We start from the raw sequence: 15,735 nt of genomic DNA, 5'->3' as shown, positions 1-15,735 counted from the left end.
AACAACATATTGAAAAAAAAACGTATTGAAAAAAAGAAGGAAGTCTTCTTTTTTCAAAAAATAAAGCTGGAAAAATAACTTGAAAAAAATCGAAAAAGCGATCTACAAAAGTTTCATACCTCCGTCCAGCAGCCTTAACAAGCATTGATGATCAAGGAATGAGCGGCAAAAATGTTTATAAACTGGGACGATGTTCATTACAGCATAAATGATCATTGAGAGTCAATGACCGAGCGGCAACTAAGGCAAAAAAAACTTGGATTGACCTTCGTTGAGCCGAAAACGACAAAGCAGTAGATTAAAAGAATATGAAACTTTTTAAAGAAAAATTTATACGACTCGTCTCTCCTGAAACAAGCAAAAGCATTGAAAACAACTCTTGCTGGAAATTGCGCAAAATAAATTGCCTAAGCCGATATAACATACGCTGAGCCGGTTTTGAAAAAAAAACTATACAATTATTAAAAACCAGAATTGATAAAATTACAAACTACAAAGCAACTTTCTTTCAAGTATATCAAAAACTTAAAACCAAAAAACAAAAAACTGCTGCTTTGGAAAAGATCCGCTTAAAAAGCCTAACAGCTAACATAAATTGCATTTGGGAAAAGCTAAAAACTAGCCAACAGAAGTTAGAACGAAAAGCAAAAAAAAACGATCTAAGAACTAATTTCATTTGAGTTTTGATCTAAGAACTAATTTCATTTGAGTTTTCAACAAAATTGAGCATGTCACAATAGAGCATGTCGGTAGAATTTGTAAGAAAAATTTTTTTACGGGAGAAAACCTAGTTCCCGATTACAATTCACTTGCTCTCGCAAGTGAAAACATTGCTTCCATAGCGCATTCTGACTTTCATTTAATCTATCAGATAATGAAATCCGGGCTTTATCTAAATAGTAAGCAAAACACCTAGAAAAGTAGAGACACGAAAAAATGGTTCTGTTTTTATTTATGTTCATTTCCGATAGAAAACAAGGTTCTTTTAACAAAAGTAGTAGGAAATTGACTAAAATCAGAGGCGGCTTTTGAATCGCACAACATGGAAAAATTAAGAATCGGTTAATTCAGTAGCATCTATTTTAGTACCAAAAAAATATTTTCAAGGTTGTTTATTGGTAACAACTTTTATTTTGAAGCAGGGCCAAAAGTAAGACCGATGTTGTTCACGAAGTGCACATATAGTGCTACCAAATATAAAGTAAAATAGATCCATTTTAACAGTTATAGTTCCGGCCACTGAACATGGGGAGGGAATTTGTCATTGGGCGTGTTTTCTTTTTTTTTTGAATTTTTCTCCTCGCAAACTCAAGTAGGCCAAATAAATCATCGGAAAACGTCGAGTGATATCACATAGAAACATTTTACGTCGTATTTTCAAAAAATTTCACAGTGTCGAGAAAAATCATTTTGCAATCCTTTATTTCAATTCTGACTTCGAGCGAATGAAGAAGGCTTATGATAGGAGATTACTTTGAACCTATTTTTATTCCATGAAAGTTTAGTTTTACTCCAGCAAAAAAAAGTTGAAATTTGTTTTAGTGCTTTTTTGAGAATAAAAAAACTAGTGACTCTATCCAGCTAAACTTGCTCCTGAAAAATTAAAGCAATTTTTGTAAGCGGATGACATGGGGATAGATGAATGGATGGAGAGCAGGCTGGTTGTATTGATGGTCGATGGATGGCTGGAAGAGTTGTTAGTTGTATGGATGGACGGATGGTGGATGGCTAGACAGATGGCTGTATCGATGGATGGATGGACAGATGGCTAGATGATTGGCTGGGTGGTTGGCTGTACAAACGGATGGTTGAATGGTCGAAAGGATGGAGTGACAGAATGCTGGTGGACGGATGGACGAGCTGATGACTCGAAGAACTGATGAATGAATGATGGTTTGATGGAAGAAAATATGAACGGATAGCTTAAAAATGAATGGTTGGATAGACGACTAGATGGTTTCATGACTTGATGGATGGATGGTGAGATGGCTGGATGAATGGATGACTTGTAACCTAAATCGAAACATGGCTGGTTAGTTAATAGAGGGGTAGACGACGGGTGGCTAGATAAATACTTGGCAAGATGATTTCCTCGTTTGAAGGATAAATAATGGATGGCGCAACGTTTGGGCGGTTGGGTGAAAAAATGGCTGACTGGTTGACTGAAAAGATAAATTGTTGAACGAATGAAACATGGCTTGAAGATGACTGGTTGGATTGACGGATAGCTTGATGAATGGATGGCTGGCTGAAGGGATGGGTGGATAAACGGTTGGATAATTGCTTGAAAAAACAGGAAGATTGTTCGAGGGATGGAAAGATGGGTCGATGAATGGTTGGAAGAACGGATGAAGGATGGTTGTATCGATAGCAGGCTGGATGGATGGTTGTATATATGTCTGAACGGTATGATGGATAGGTTGCTGATTGGATGCATAGATGGCTAGATAGATGCATAGATAGCTAGATTGGATGCGTAGATAGCTAGATTGATAGTTGGAAGAATAGATGGTGTGCTTGAGGGATGGATGGTTGGATAGATTGCTTGATAAATTGCTGGTTGGATACATGAACAAATGATGAATGGCTTGATTGATGGATGGAAGAACGGTTTGATGGATGATTGTGTAGATGATTGGCTGGATGAATAGCCAGATAGTTTGACAAATGATTCGATGAATATACGAATTAATGGTTGGGTGCATGGATGGCTAAATAGTTTAATGGTTAAATGAATGAAGAGATGGTTTGAGGGATGGATGGTTGCAGGAATGGCTTGTTATATTGCTGGTTAGATGGTTGAGCGGATGATGATTGGTTGAATAAATTGATGTTTTGATGGGTGTTTGGAAGAACGAGTGGATGGCTGGTGGCTTAGATTGCTAGATGGATGGTTCGATAGAGGGATAAATGGTTTGATGACTGGATGCCTTAGTAGAAGAATGTGAAGATTGCTGGATGATTGGATGACTGATGGGATGGTCAGTTGGATGTATTCCACCCTGAGTTGAGCTGTCCCACTCTGCCCTTCGCATCGATGCCCAACTTTGCGCAGCCTTGCTTTATCTTCGCTCTCTTTGCATTGCTATGTTTTGCCTTGTGTTGCGCTACCGTGCACTGTTCTGTTGGTCTATCACCTATCATGAACTTGGCACTCATCACCCGACGCTTCGCTGCATTACCTTAACCTGCCTGTCTTTGTGGTGCCGGCCTTGCTTTGAGAAGCTGCCCTACCCTGCCCTGCTCCTCGTCACCCTGCATGCTTCACCATCCCTCTCCCTGCCCTGCTGGCTTAGCCTTGCGCTACGATATCCTGCACTTTTGTTCGCTGCACTGCTCTGCCTTGCTCCTCCTCGCCCGGTCACGCGTTGCCTTGAGCTCTCCTACCATGGCCTTGTACCTCATCATTCGGCCATGCGCTACCCTACCCTGCCGTGCGTTTCCTCGCCCTGCCCTGCCTTGCGCCTCCTCTCCTGTTACGTCCTAGCCCTCCTCGCCCTGTCCTTCCTAACAACAGCCTGCCTGGCCGTGCCCTGCCCTACTAAGCCTTGAACCACCCCGCCCTGTGCTCCTTTATTGTGCCTCCCCCTCCTGCCGTTCGTTGCCCTACCCTGCCTTTTCCCTCCTCGCCCGCCCCTGCTTTGCACTCTCCACCCGGCCCTGATTTTCCTCGCCCTGCTTTGCCCCTCCTCACTCTGACCTGCCTTGCGTTGTCCTATCCCGCCCCTCCTCGACCTGCCCTGTCTTGCTTTGCGCTCCCTACCCTACCTCGTCCTGTCGAACCCTGCCGCTCCTCGCTCTGACCTGCCTTGCGTGGCCCTATCTCGCCACTTCTCACTTGCCCTACTTGCTTTTGCGCTGCCCGGCCTTAGCTTGAGCTGCCGTACCCAGCATTGCCCCTCCTCGCCCTGCCCTGCTCCACCCCTCTTTGCTCGCCCTGTTTTCTTATCTTTGCTGCAATACCCTGCTCTTTTGTGCGCTGTCCTGCTTTTCGCGTTACCTTTGTGCGCTGCCCTGCTTTTGTGCGCTGCCTTGCTTTTCGCGTTATCGCGTTGCCTCCCTCACGCAGTCCTTCTCGGCCCTACCATGCCTTGATCCACCTCACCCTGCGCTCCTTTACCCTGCCATGCCACTCATCGCTCTGCCCTGTCTTGCGCTGCCCTACCACGCCCCTCCTCGACTTGCCTGCACTGCCTTGTTCTCCCTACCCTGCGTGGCCCTGCCCTACCAAGCCCTGAAAATTTTCCTAAACACTGCTTTATATATTACAGCCTAACGAGTAAAATTTTGTTTAATTCTGACAGCTTAAGAAGCATCAGACATGTGGTATGGCTTGAACGTGGGGAGATAGGCAGACATGATTAAAAATTTAATAGATAGATTAGGACTTTAAGCAAAATTCTCATGAAACGTTGTGCGCTATTTTCACAGCAAATGGCTATACTTGTTATTGCCCGATGTTCTGGTACCAAACACCTAAATCTAAACTTCAGCACCATATGCAAACTGTGAAATTTTCCGTTTTTCAAACGAAATTTTAGTTTTTCAAATTATGAATCTAATTAGCAGAATTCACTTTTCCAGATCTTTGTGGGGTTTTCAAGACAGAGCTAGCCAGTTGCATGATCCAAGAAACTTTTCACGTGATCTATCTTACGTATTTAAAAAATTGGATTAAAAAATGACATCCAGATATTTGCAGTCAATTTCGAAGCCAGATACTAGGATTAAAATAACGATGCAAGTTTCAGGCAAGAGAGAAAAGTACCGGCCGAAACTCGCTGCGAAAGGTTATTGGTGGCATTAGTGGGTAACAATTTTGAAGGATATTAGTTTTGTTTTCCAGCCCCTAAAATTTCCATTGCTGATTTCCAGCTTAATTTCACCTCCATTCAGTTCTCTAAAGTTATTCAATGAATTTGTAATCACAATGAGGAGCGAGCGTCATTACGAGTCAAATTGTGCATTGAATAGTATTTAAACATGTTAAAAACTCGTCGAAACGCTGAAAGAAAACAAAAGAACAAACGAACAACAAAGAGCGCCCTTGCTGCGGAATCCGCTCACAATTCACAAAATAAATTGGCCTTGTAATGGCACATCCCTACATCCAAAGGCATAGTTTTTCTGAGTCAGGTCGTGAAATGCTCGGATCTTTTCAGCCGACTGTTTTCAGCCCGTTTTGACTAGAAATGGATTGCAATCAATTTTGATACCATAGACCTTAAAAATTCATTTGAATCCATTTAGAATCGATTCAATTTGATATTAAAATGTGCTTCAAAAATCAAAATCTTCAATCAGTTCTAAATCGAGTTAAACCTTTTTTTTTGCTTTCATTTTCTACGTATTTGAGTAACAAAAAATCAATTTCAATCAATTTTTATCAAATTGAATACTCATTGTATACAGATCATCTAGGCTATAAAACAATAGAGAAATAGTGAAAATTAATTTTTACCGAGGGCTATTCAATTGATTTTTTATTTTGAAGTTTAGCCTGAAAATAAACTAAGACGATACCTAATATCTAATTTTTGGCACCAAAAAAGAAATGTTCTAATTTGATTTTCTAATTGAATGTTATTTGCATAACAAAATTGAGCCCAGAACATTGATAATGAAAATGATATTTGAAAAAGTTTTGCGTAGTTTTGAAATATTAGGATCATTATGTAAAGTTTTCATTACGCTGGGAAAGCTGATAATTAAATTCTATTTCTTTAATTAGAAATCGATCACCTTTTTTGCTACTTTTACAAATTTGCTGCTGGACAGTCAGTTTGATTTCCTTTTATGAAATGAAATGAGCTTAGAAAAACAGAAAAATCAAAATTGGGTTTGAATAACCTTTACGACTTTTTCCTGAAAAAAAAAGATCACCAAGACAGATATTAGAGTTTATTACTCAAAAAATCAAATTTGCAAGTCATATTTGCAAAAAAAATATGGAACGTAATTATTTTCATCAAAACTGGAAAATATTTAATGATTTTGATTGATAGTAGAAACCACTTGAAACTACGAAAAAAAACGACAAACATTTTTCGTCACTAACTTTTTCGTTTGTAACAAAAACAGGACCTAGTCGCATTCCAACTAAAGACCTCTATCGTCCCAAGCATGAACTTTACCTCCCCTCTTTAAGTTACAAGTTGACATTACGAATTCGATACACACACACAAAAAAAGGAAAAATAAGCTAACAATTCTCTGATTTGCTGAACTAGTTAACCTGAAAAAAAACTATATTCTGATTTTATATTGCTAATCAAAAACGTAATAGCTTTTATAACTTAAATGTGCCGTCTGTGTATTACATCAGACACCGCATCTAAAAATAGTTTTTGTTTTCGATTAGAAACTTATTCCAGAAGCATGCTATTACTTCGATTTGCCAGAAGCATGCTAACTTATCTCCGTGAAAAACTTGCGCAGTACGAAAAATCGAATCTAGGATCAGCTGATAGCAAAAAATATCAGTTATAATCGCTGCGAATTCTATCTAACTAATTTTTTACACAAAGACGAAGCTTCACGAGAACACGACCAAAAATCAGCTCTATCATGTTAAATAAAAAAAAGTAGAATTAGGCCTCGAATTAGAAAAAAACTCGGCTACGTGTCGGATTCTAATCTGCGACCTAGCACATTTGGGTCTAACGCACTAACCACTCAGCCACGGATGCGTAAAATTTCCAAAAACTAGCAACCAATAATTCAGCTACATATGCTAATGAAATGCCAATGGCATACAGCAAAAGTAGCACCAAATACAAAAAGACGAAAGTTTGCATGTAATTAATTAGAAAACATTAAATTATGTATAAACTATGCATTTTAAAAAAATTGCGGGACAGATTGAGTTAAAAATTTCTGAAATTGAGCTTTTTAGTTTGCTGTTTGAAACAAATAACTCTTTTCGGTTCATTTGATGAATTAAAAATGCATTAAAAGTGTTAACTTTTTACTAATCAAATGCCAAAGCACATATGATATTATACTGCTACTGCAGTCTACCGATTCAAAAGTGCCACCTAACATAGCACTTTTATTTGCGACTTAGGTTGGAAATAAAGACAGTTCATACTAATACACTTCGCTTCGCAAGTGTAAATTTATTAAAATGTATGAACGCAGTTCTGTAATTTAAGAAGCATTCAAAGAATTTCTTCTGAAAAACAGAAGAAATCATTAAAACGGTGTTAAAAAAGCCTGAACTTTAACATAAGGACCGCACTGCGGTACCTACGCCGACAAACAAAAGGCAGATATACTTAAGTCTGAAATTTCTTACAGATTTCCACAAAATAGTTAGCGAATGCGCTGCCAAAAGTAGGGCAAATATAAAGTATTTTGCCTCCTTATGAGAGTTGTGCAATCGGAAGATCGAACCCAGGATCACCTGATTGCAATGACAACATATCCGAAATTAAATGCACGTGAAAAAAAATGGTTCTCGTTCTCTAAATTTCCACGCTTATTTCTCTCAGCCATGCAAATATTGAATTTATGAACATTTTTACAAAATGGGGCAACTTTATAAGGTTTGTGTACAACTAAACTGAGGTCAAGGAGCGCAAGCGAGTTTTCACTTTACAACAACATTGAATCGGGTTGGCAAAACCAACGAGTAATAATCAGCTAACAGCAGATACATGTTTGATTTTTAAAATGAAAGAAAATGGCAGCTAAACATGTGACACTATAATGGATTGAATCCCCGCATCAAAATGACTGAGTTTCAGCAAAGAGCATCAGACACCGAGTACTCAGAAATCTAGTTCCAGACAAATATAAGACAACCAAAGTTTCTGAATGTTTTATTTTTGCTTCATCTTCACCGTATTTCTTCTATATTTTCTATATTACTGGTCAGATATCTCCGAATATGTTGTTGGCAGGCTTTGGCTTCAAGTGAGGGTTCGCATCTAACATCGCCGCTTCGAACTTGGAATAGGCGACGTCCAAGTCGTCGTTAACAATGACGACGTCGAAGTTGCCAGGAGTGGTTCCGAAAGAGGCATCTTGTTTCGCTCTGTCCAGACGTTTCTTCAGACTCTTTTCAGTTTCAGTGTTTCTTTCTCGTAGACGCGCTTCCAGGATCTCCATTGAAGGAACATTTATGAAGATGTAGAAACAATTGAGACCTAAGCAAACCCCTTGTTAAATCTTTTGTTTAACACCTTGCAGCGCTAGCTGTATCATCATCAGGAGAAAAATTACAGCGAGCCTCAAACATTCAATAAATTTTATTATCTCGCAATCAAATCTTCAAACTTGCAGATTAAATGCTTTTTCTACATTGCCAAAAAAAATCTTCCACTCAAAAAATGTCTTGATAAAAAAATAAATTCCACTCTCAAAACTAGAAGTCGGTCACTTTTTTTAACACTTTTTACAAGTTTTACACTTTTGCTGTTCGATAGCGGACTTTGCCTTCCTTTTAACAAAGAAAATGAAGTAACTTAAAAAGAAATCGAAATTCAAACCGCGAAGAAGTAAATTTGAACCTGAACTAAATTTAGGACTATTCCTGAAAAAAAAACATTCAAAAAATCATCTCGACCTATATACGTCTCTGAACTACATTCATCGACTCTTAAAAAGTGCATATATACCGAACGGGATTCATATATGCATTTAGAATTATGAATGCACTCCCTATGTTATTAGAGCATTTCAAGACTTTTCCTGACACAACCAACAGACAAAGAGTCAATCAACTCAACGAAACTGAAAAAAACTAACGTATTTTTTTTTAAATCTTCAACTTTCGAATTTCAAAGAAAAAATATATGGCCTTAGATATCTTTGAATTTCAAGTACAATTTGAGATTGGTAGTTTTTGATACTACTCAACTAAATTTGAAAAAAACTGAAGCTTATTTTGCCTACCATTCAGCAAATGATCTCACCTTTCTTCTGTTCGTCGAGTGCTTTCAACTGCTTCACTCCATTCATCTCCAGGTCCAAGAGACAAACTGGATTCCCTGCCTTACTCGCTATGTCAGTCACCGCCTTCTTAGAGCTGCCATACAAATTGCCTAAACAGTCAAGGGGAGCATATCAAAAAACATATAGCTATAGCTCACAGAAATTTAGAAAAGTTTCAAAAAGTCAAGGATGAGTTTTTATAATTTTTCAACATTCGGAACTTGAAGAAAAAATCCCCTAAAATATTTTATTATTATCACTTTTTTCACGAAAATAACTATTTGAGAAAATTGGAAAAAAAGACATATTTTATGGTCGTTCGGCCGAAAATGGATGTCGCGAAATAGTACCAAAGAGGGGACCCCTTTGGTGGCGAGGGGTCAAATCCGCCCTTACATCCGCCCCTAAGTTAATGTTACCTCCAAACTCTGCCCACTCGAGAAACAGTCCCTGGTCTATCATGTGTCTGAAGTTGTCTTTTGTAGTAAAGTGATAGGCCACTCCGTCCTCCTCTCTTGGTCGGGGACTCCGAGTCGTATGGGACACCGAGAACCTGAACAAAAAAAAGAAACATCAACCACGAGTATATGTTAAATGATGCTGTTCCATCTTTTTCTCAACCCTGATTGTGCTCTTACTATCTACAATATACAAAATATCTATATTAACATTTCTGCGGGTGTCTTTCTCATATCGCCACTCACAACTTGGATCCAACATCGGAAGAAACACAAACAAAAAAAACTAAACAACGCCTAAAAATGGGTTTATGGGCACAATCCGGTTAAATTGACAAAGTTTGTCTACTTGTGAACATTTCCGTTTTTGGCTTAAAAAAGAGCTCTGAGTCAAAAAAAGCTATTCTTTAAGATTCGACGAGAGAATTAATTTTTTTTCTTTCCTTCATGAATAAATGACTTCAAAAAGTGGAAAACTTACAGGAATTTGTTTTTGTAATGTTCTTTTGAGAGTAGTTTGTTAACCAGGGTTGATTTTCCACATCCACTCGGCCCACTAACAACCACTGGTCTACTCATTTTCGCCACTCGCTCTCTTTCTTCAGATGATGATAAAGATGGATTACTACTGCAGTCACGAACAATTAGAGACGAGCACCAACAGAGTCTATGGTTCGGGAAGAGCCAGTATTTTCTACTGAACAATAACAGAAACAATGATGTCCTAAATTTAAACTTCTAAATTTATCTTTTTCTATTCAACACTTGAAAACGAATGGCAACGAAGATGAATTTTTCTTCTTACTGAAAAATTATTATCATATTCTCAAGTTTACTGTCCTAAATTGATGTTGAAATATTTTAAGAAGCTCGTTCACAAAGCCTCATTTGCTTTTCAGCCGGAATTAAAAGAACTTTAATTTTCGCATAAGACTAATTTATTCGTCATGTCCGCCATCAATTAACTGGCTAGTCTAGCCAGATTATATATTATGGACTTCACTTACGATGATGATGAAGATGACGATGATAAAACACGGATTAATCCGAGAGGCGATCTTGAGACTCCAATTGTGACTACTTTAATGTAATGGAATACAATGAAAAAAGATACACTAGCAGCTAGAAATCTACGAAATTCAAGTTCCACTTCATCCACACAAGCGACAGGAGAGAAGAGAAAAACGTCAGAAAAGACTGTTCCAATCTCAGGTTTCAACACTTCGCCACATATATACTTAACCTGAAACGTGAAACTCAATTCGAAATTTCTATTATATTCAAACAACAAAAAATTCTATGAAAATTATTTTCAAACAAAAAACTGTATGAAAATTATATTCAAACAACAAAAAATTGTATGAAAACTGTCACAAAACGAATCCAGTTTTTTTTCAATTTCACAAAAGAATTACGTGGAAACATTATACTTTGTCAAATTACCTCCTGTTGATCTTGATAAAAGCACTAAATTTTTCATAAATAAAAAGATAAAGACGACTGACGCTACCATTAACATCGCTTGATCTATTTGCGCTACTGATAGTTCAAACGCAGCTAGAAACAAGTTAAGCCAATGATCTAATTTTTCAAAATACGATTTCACTTCAAGGATTCCATTTCAATATTCATTAAAAAATCACGACTCAACAGTCGTAAAATTAGCAGAACGCAAAAAAAAAACACCCCTTTTCAGACCGATATCAATTTTGAAGGTAACAATTGTCATTCAATTTTCGTGTCTTTTTCTTTAGAGTTCAAGCTTCGAATCATTAGAACACAATTACCGAGATAACAATAATGTAGATTAAATTAAAGCTGATTTAATTAATCAGATGACAGAACTTTTTTAAACACATTTTCATACTGAGATTTAAGAATTTGATCGGTTTTTTAATAGACTAATTTTCTCTGAAATGTTCAGATGGAAAAGGACTTCATTTCCAGTTTCAGTGCTTCCATCTCTTGTTTCAACCGGTCAACTTCATTCTTCATTTTCACCACTCCGTCTGATGTTTTGCGCACGTGAGTCAGTTCTGCAGCCGCCTGCAGTTTGATCAACACATGCGACCTCACAGACACAAACTCACGGGTCATTTTCTCACTCTCCTGTTCACATTAAGGGGGGGGGGGGCGATAGAATACAGAATGTAACAAGGATAGCCGGTTACTATGCAGGTAGCACAGAATGTTCTGACCATTAACAAAAATACAAAAAAAAATTCAAATTAGTGTCGTTTTTTTTTCTGTGTGGTGTAATTAAAAGACATGAACAAAAAAAAAGAAAGTAGGCATATTCGAGTTTGATACCATAGCAGATCAAAGGTTCCCCGTACAGTTTTAAAAATGAAGAGCGCGTTCAGTGACGGATTCCTTTAGTTGAGATCAAGCAGAAACTTCAGGTGTGCAAAATTCTAAGTGTGAAGTGAGGCAGTTAACCTGCTAACAGGTATCTGCCAACCTGGTCAATTAGCACTGCGTATACCACGGTCTTGGAAGCGAGTTTCAAGCCTGGTGAACATGTCACGCTTTCCACCTTGCAAAAAATACCAGCAACCTTCCAGTATGCTCTAAAAGTTAACAGCAAATCGAGAATGCATGTCCTACACGCGCTGGTGCAGGTTGGAGTTAGAGACTTTTTGTAACAGGTTGCACTCCTAAACGGTCCTTATTTAAGCCTGAAACTGCTTAAAAAAAACTACCTGCGATCTGAAAAACATAAAAAAAATGATAAAGTCTGCTTTCCCCTCAGAGCACACACACGCGCACAATACTTTTTTGGTCATAACGAAGCAATAAGAGACCACTAAATCGATATTAATGAAGCCGAAAATTATTAAGCCGATAAAAAGACGAAAAAAAATAATTAACAAATCGAGCTGGTAAAATTACAACCAATGTGAAAAACAAATTTCGACTCGGCCGGATTTTTAAAATACTAAAAACAACAGCAGTGAAAATTGTTTGCAGCTAAAATAAACAATTCTTAGATGTGGCAACTAAGCCGACAAAACATGATCAGACAAATAATAGGCCGAATATTTTTTTAAACCGGAGCATTTATCAGATTCGAAACCAGTAACTTTGCTGTCCTACGCGTCTGCGTTACCACGAGGCTACGTGTGCAAGAGACACGATGAAATTTGAATTCATTATGAACCAATGTACCACTAGGAGTCCAATGAGTCCTGTGGACAAAGTTGTTTACGGGAAAAACCTAATACCCGATTGCAATACCCTTGCTTATCGCAAGGGTATTTTATTTTCTTTGAATTCAATTCGCTAGTTTTCATCGGAAAACTTCTGAAAGCTCCTGATTGAAGCCTCATAAAAATGATTGTTCTTTGCTCAATAAAGATCTTTTTTAATTTAAGCTTTCGGGCCTAGGAAAACTTTAGCCATTTATACATATTATAACCGCTGAAAAAAATTTACCTCGGAAAATGAAACGAATGTTATTCCAAAATATAGAAGTGAAAACTAAACTGAATACAAAAAAACAAACGGAGAAGAAGATAATACTGAACAGAACTATAAGTGACAAACACAGGCGCAAAAAAGGGCCATTAAATTCGCGAACAAATCTTTTAAAAAGGAGCAATTTACGATGGACCTTGAAAAAAAAAATTAACGCACTGGTGGACCGAACTAACAACATGTAATTAATTTCATAAACATTAACTTTCCCACTAAACCTGAAAACTAAATTTTCCTCTTTCGTAATTTTTTGACTATGAAATTCTACGGTTGATTTGTTTGTAAGCAAATTGCGTCTTTATATTTCAAATTTAAAAAAAAATGCGATTTCCAAATTAAATAATAACGCTGTTGTTTCATATTTGTTGAAATGCTTGCTGAAACTTTGCGAAAAAATTACCAGGAACCAATACTTGACGCTAGTCAACAGAGCTGTGAAAAGCAGATTAGCAAAAAACCAGCCAACACGGCAATAAATTTATTGATCAATTCGCTCCTTTATTTGCAATCGGTCGTTTTTTAGTCCGCAAAAAATTTTAAAAATTAAATCCTTTTTTGATACATTCCTCATGACTTTTAAACTTTAGATTTTCGATAGTTTGCCTTCTTTTTACACGGATGCGAAGCTTCGCTTCGCAAACACAATTGAGAATACAAAAAGCAGCTCTATAGTGTAATAAGAAAAAGTAGAAATAAGCCTCGAATTGGCAAAAGTTCGGCTAGGTATCAGATTCGATCTGAGACCTAGAGATTATGAGACTCACGCAATAACCACTCAGCCACGCACGCTTATTACATCACAACCGCTAGCCCCAAAAAAGCAGAGAACAGATGCTATGAATTTTCAATGCTTGATCGTGATTATAGCAAAAGTGCCACCAAATAAGTGAACACTTTCTACTTTCGATGAACACTTTTTTGCGAGTAAAGTTAGAACAAAAGAAGGTGTTTACTCGTAGTGTAAAGTCAAAAGGTGCATAGTGTAAAAAAAAAGAAACGAACTGAACTTAAAAAGAATTCGAAAGTTGCACTACGAAAAACCTATTTTGAGCGTGAACAAGTTTTAGGAATTTTTCCTGACAAAAAGCATCACAACATATTTAAGTGAAAATCAATTCGTGCGATATTAAATTCAATGTCCCGAATTGGAAACTAAAATTTGCCACCAATTAAAAAATGAAACTATTTGTTTCGGATTTGAATCTGAAATATGCCACCAAATAAAAAAAGCTATTTCAACGCTCTGATTCGAATAGAAAAATGCCAGAAATGAGGCCACATGAGCACTTTATTTGCAAAATGGATTGGAAAAAAAATTGCTTTGTAGTATTACACTACGCTCAGCAAGTGTAATCCCTTGCTATCGAAAAAAATATGTGTGTACTAAATCACAGCTTCAGCTTAGAGCAGTTAACAGCTGCACTCCGAAATCATTTACATTCACAGTTCCGAGTTCTACTTCGAAGAGTTCCCATATTTATGGAGTTGGTTGATTCTATCGCCCCTGTATGCACGCTAGACATGCCGAAGACACAGGCGTCAGTTGCGGACTTGAAACAACATCTTTGTTGGTCTTTTCAGACAAGTGCTCGTCAGCTTTCGATCAGTGATGACCATTTCAATACACTTTTTAAGGCATTTCAACTCAATCAATTACACGAACAATTTGAACAGAATCTATCAAACTTTTTCAAGTTTTTGGTGTTATTTTTCAAAATTTACGAATGACCTACAGGGTCATTAAATTAAGAGCTAAATAAATGGTCATAACGTGCTGAGAGGTTGCTTCTGACGTCATCTATGCTGCTCACAGACTGAGTTTCAAAACTATTATCCATATCTTGGTTTATTTTGATTTCAGAATTAAATTGATTTGCGAGAATTGAACCTGAAATGTCCCTAAAAAATTTACTACAATACCAAGAGTACTTTCAACTAAATCAAAAATACTTACAAGAAGTCACTACCGCCCGACCAATAAAATAACTAAATGAGCTTCCGAGTAAATTCGTTTTGTAATCTAATATTCAAGACGACCCTTTTAAAACAGTTAGTTCGTTAAAATATTTTTCTTGGAAGATTAAAATAGAGATTATTTAGACCACAATTAATTTGTTCAGAAATTGAAAACATCGTATTCAGTTTGTTCTCATTTTTGTCCGCGTTTAAAAATAAAATTAGCAAGAAAATTTCTGAAATATAATATCACCAACAGGCTAAAACGTCTTCCACTACATAAGAACCAACATGATTTTTTTCAAGGTGGGATCTTCCAAAAACATTGGAATGGTCAAAAAATCTTCCAAAAATTGGTTCGCTAACTCCTAAGTTTGCCGAAGCAACGTCATCTACCACAAAACTTCGAAATGTTTTAAGCTATTTCATAGGACGAGTCGGTTCACAAAAATTTTTTCTAAGCAAGCTCATCAGGCGATAAAACTAACAAATATTTCAAGGGGCGATTCATACTTCAAGGGGCAAATCATTTTGCAACAAATTGCAATTTTCTAATGCGAGCTCGAAGACCGATGGCCTCATTGGAAAAATTCAAGTTCTTAAATAGCACGAATCAGTTTGTAAAAAGTTGGAGTTTTTTCTAATTCTAGCTAATCAAGCGATTGAAACTTCGGAGTATTTGTAGATAATTCATGTTTTTTAGCAAGCTCATCAGCAATAAACCTAAGAAACAATTCAAGTTTTTTTAAAAGCACGAATAATTTCGCAAAAATTTGCTAAGCAAAGTAATCAAGCGATGAAACTTCAAAATGCTAGAAAATTTTCATGGGGGCAAGTCTGTTCGAAAAAAAAGAAGTTTTCTGAGACAGCTCATTAAGCAGTAAAATTTAGAAAAATTCAAGTTTTT

At 37.0% G+C, this 15,735-nt stretch overlaps 1 protein-coding gene across 2 annotated transcripts; it reads right to left on the bottom strand.

The window, feature by feature from the left end:
- Positions 1 to 7,340: 7,340 nt before the first annotated feature.
- Positions 7,341 to 10,634, bottom strand: LOC134848878 (guanylate kinase-like). 2 transcript variants are annotated; one of them, XM_063866393.1, is made up of 5 exons: positions 10,403 to 10,634; positions 9,877 to 10,092; positions 9,357 to 9,490; positions 8,919 to 9,047; positions 7,341 to 8,150 (listed from the first exon to the last, which is right to left on the bottom strand). In XM_063866393.1, exons 2-5 carry the CDS (start codon positions 9,972 to 9,974, stop codon positions 7,876 to 7,878), a joined length of 636 nt encoding a protein of 211 aa, XP_063722463.1. In that variant the 5' UTR covers positions 9,975 to 10,092; positions 10,403 to 10,634; the 3' UTR covers positions 7,341 to 7,875. The 2 variants fall into 2 exon arrangements, with proteins under 2 accessions (XP_063722463.1, XP_063722464.1); XM_063866394.1 differs by having other exon boundaries at positions 9,877 to 10,089.
- Between the last annotated feature and the right edge of the window lie 5,101 nt (positions 10,635 to 15,735).

The sequence above is a fragment of the Symsagittifera roscoffensis genome, chromosome 6 (assembly GCF_963678635.1).
Source record: "Symsagittifera roscoffensis chromosome 6, txSymRosc1.1, whole genome shotgun sequence".
NCBI classification, from domain to species: Eukaryota; Metazoa; Xenacoelomorpha; order Acoela; family Convolutidae; genus Symsagittifera; species Symsagittifera roscoffensis.
This window is presented reverse-complemented; position numbering and strand designations above follow the sequence as displayed.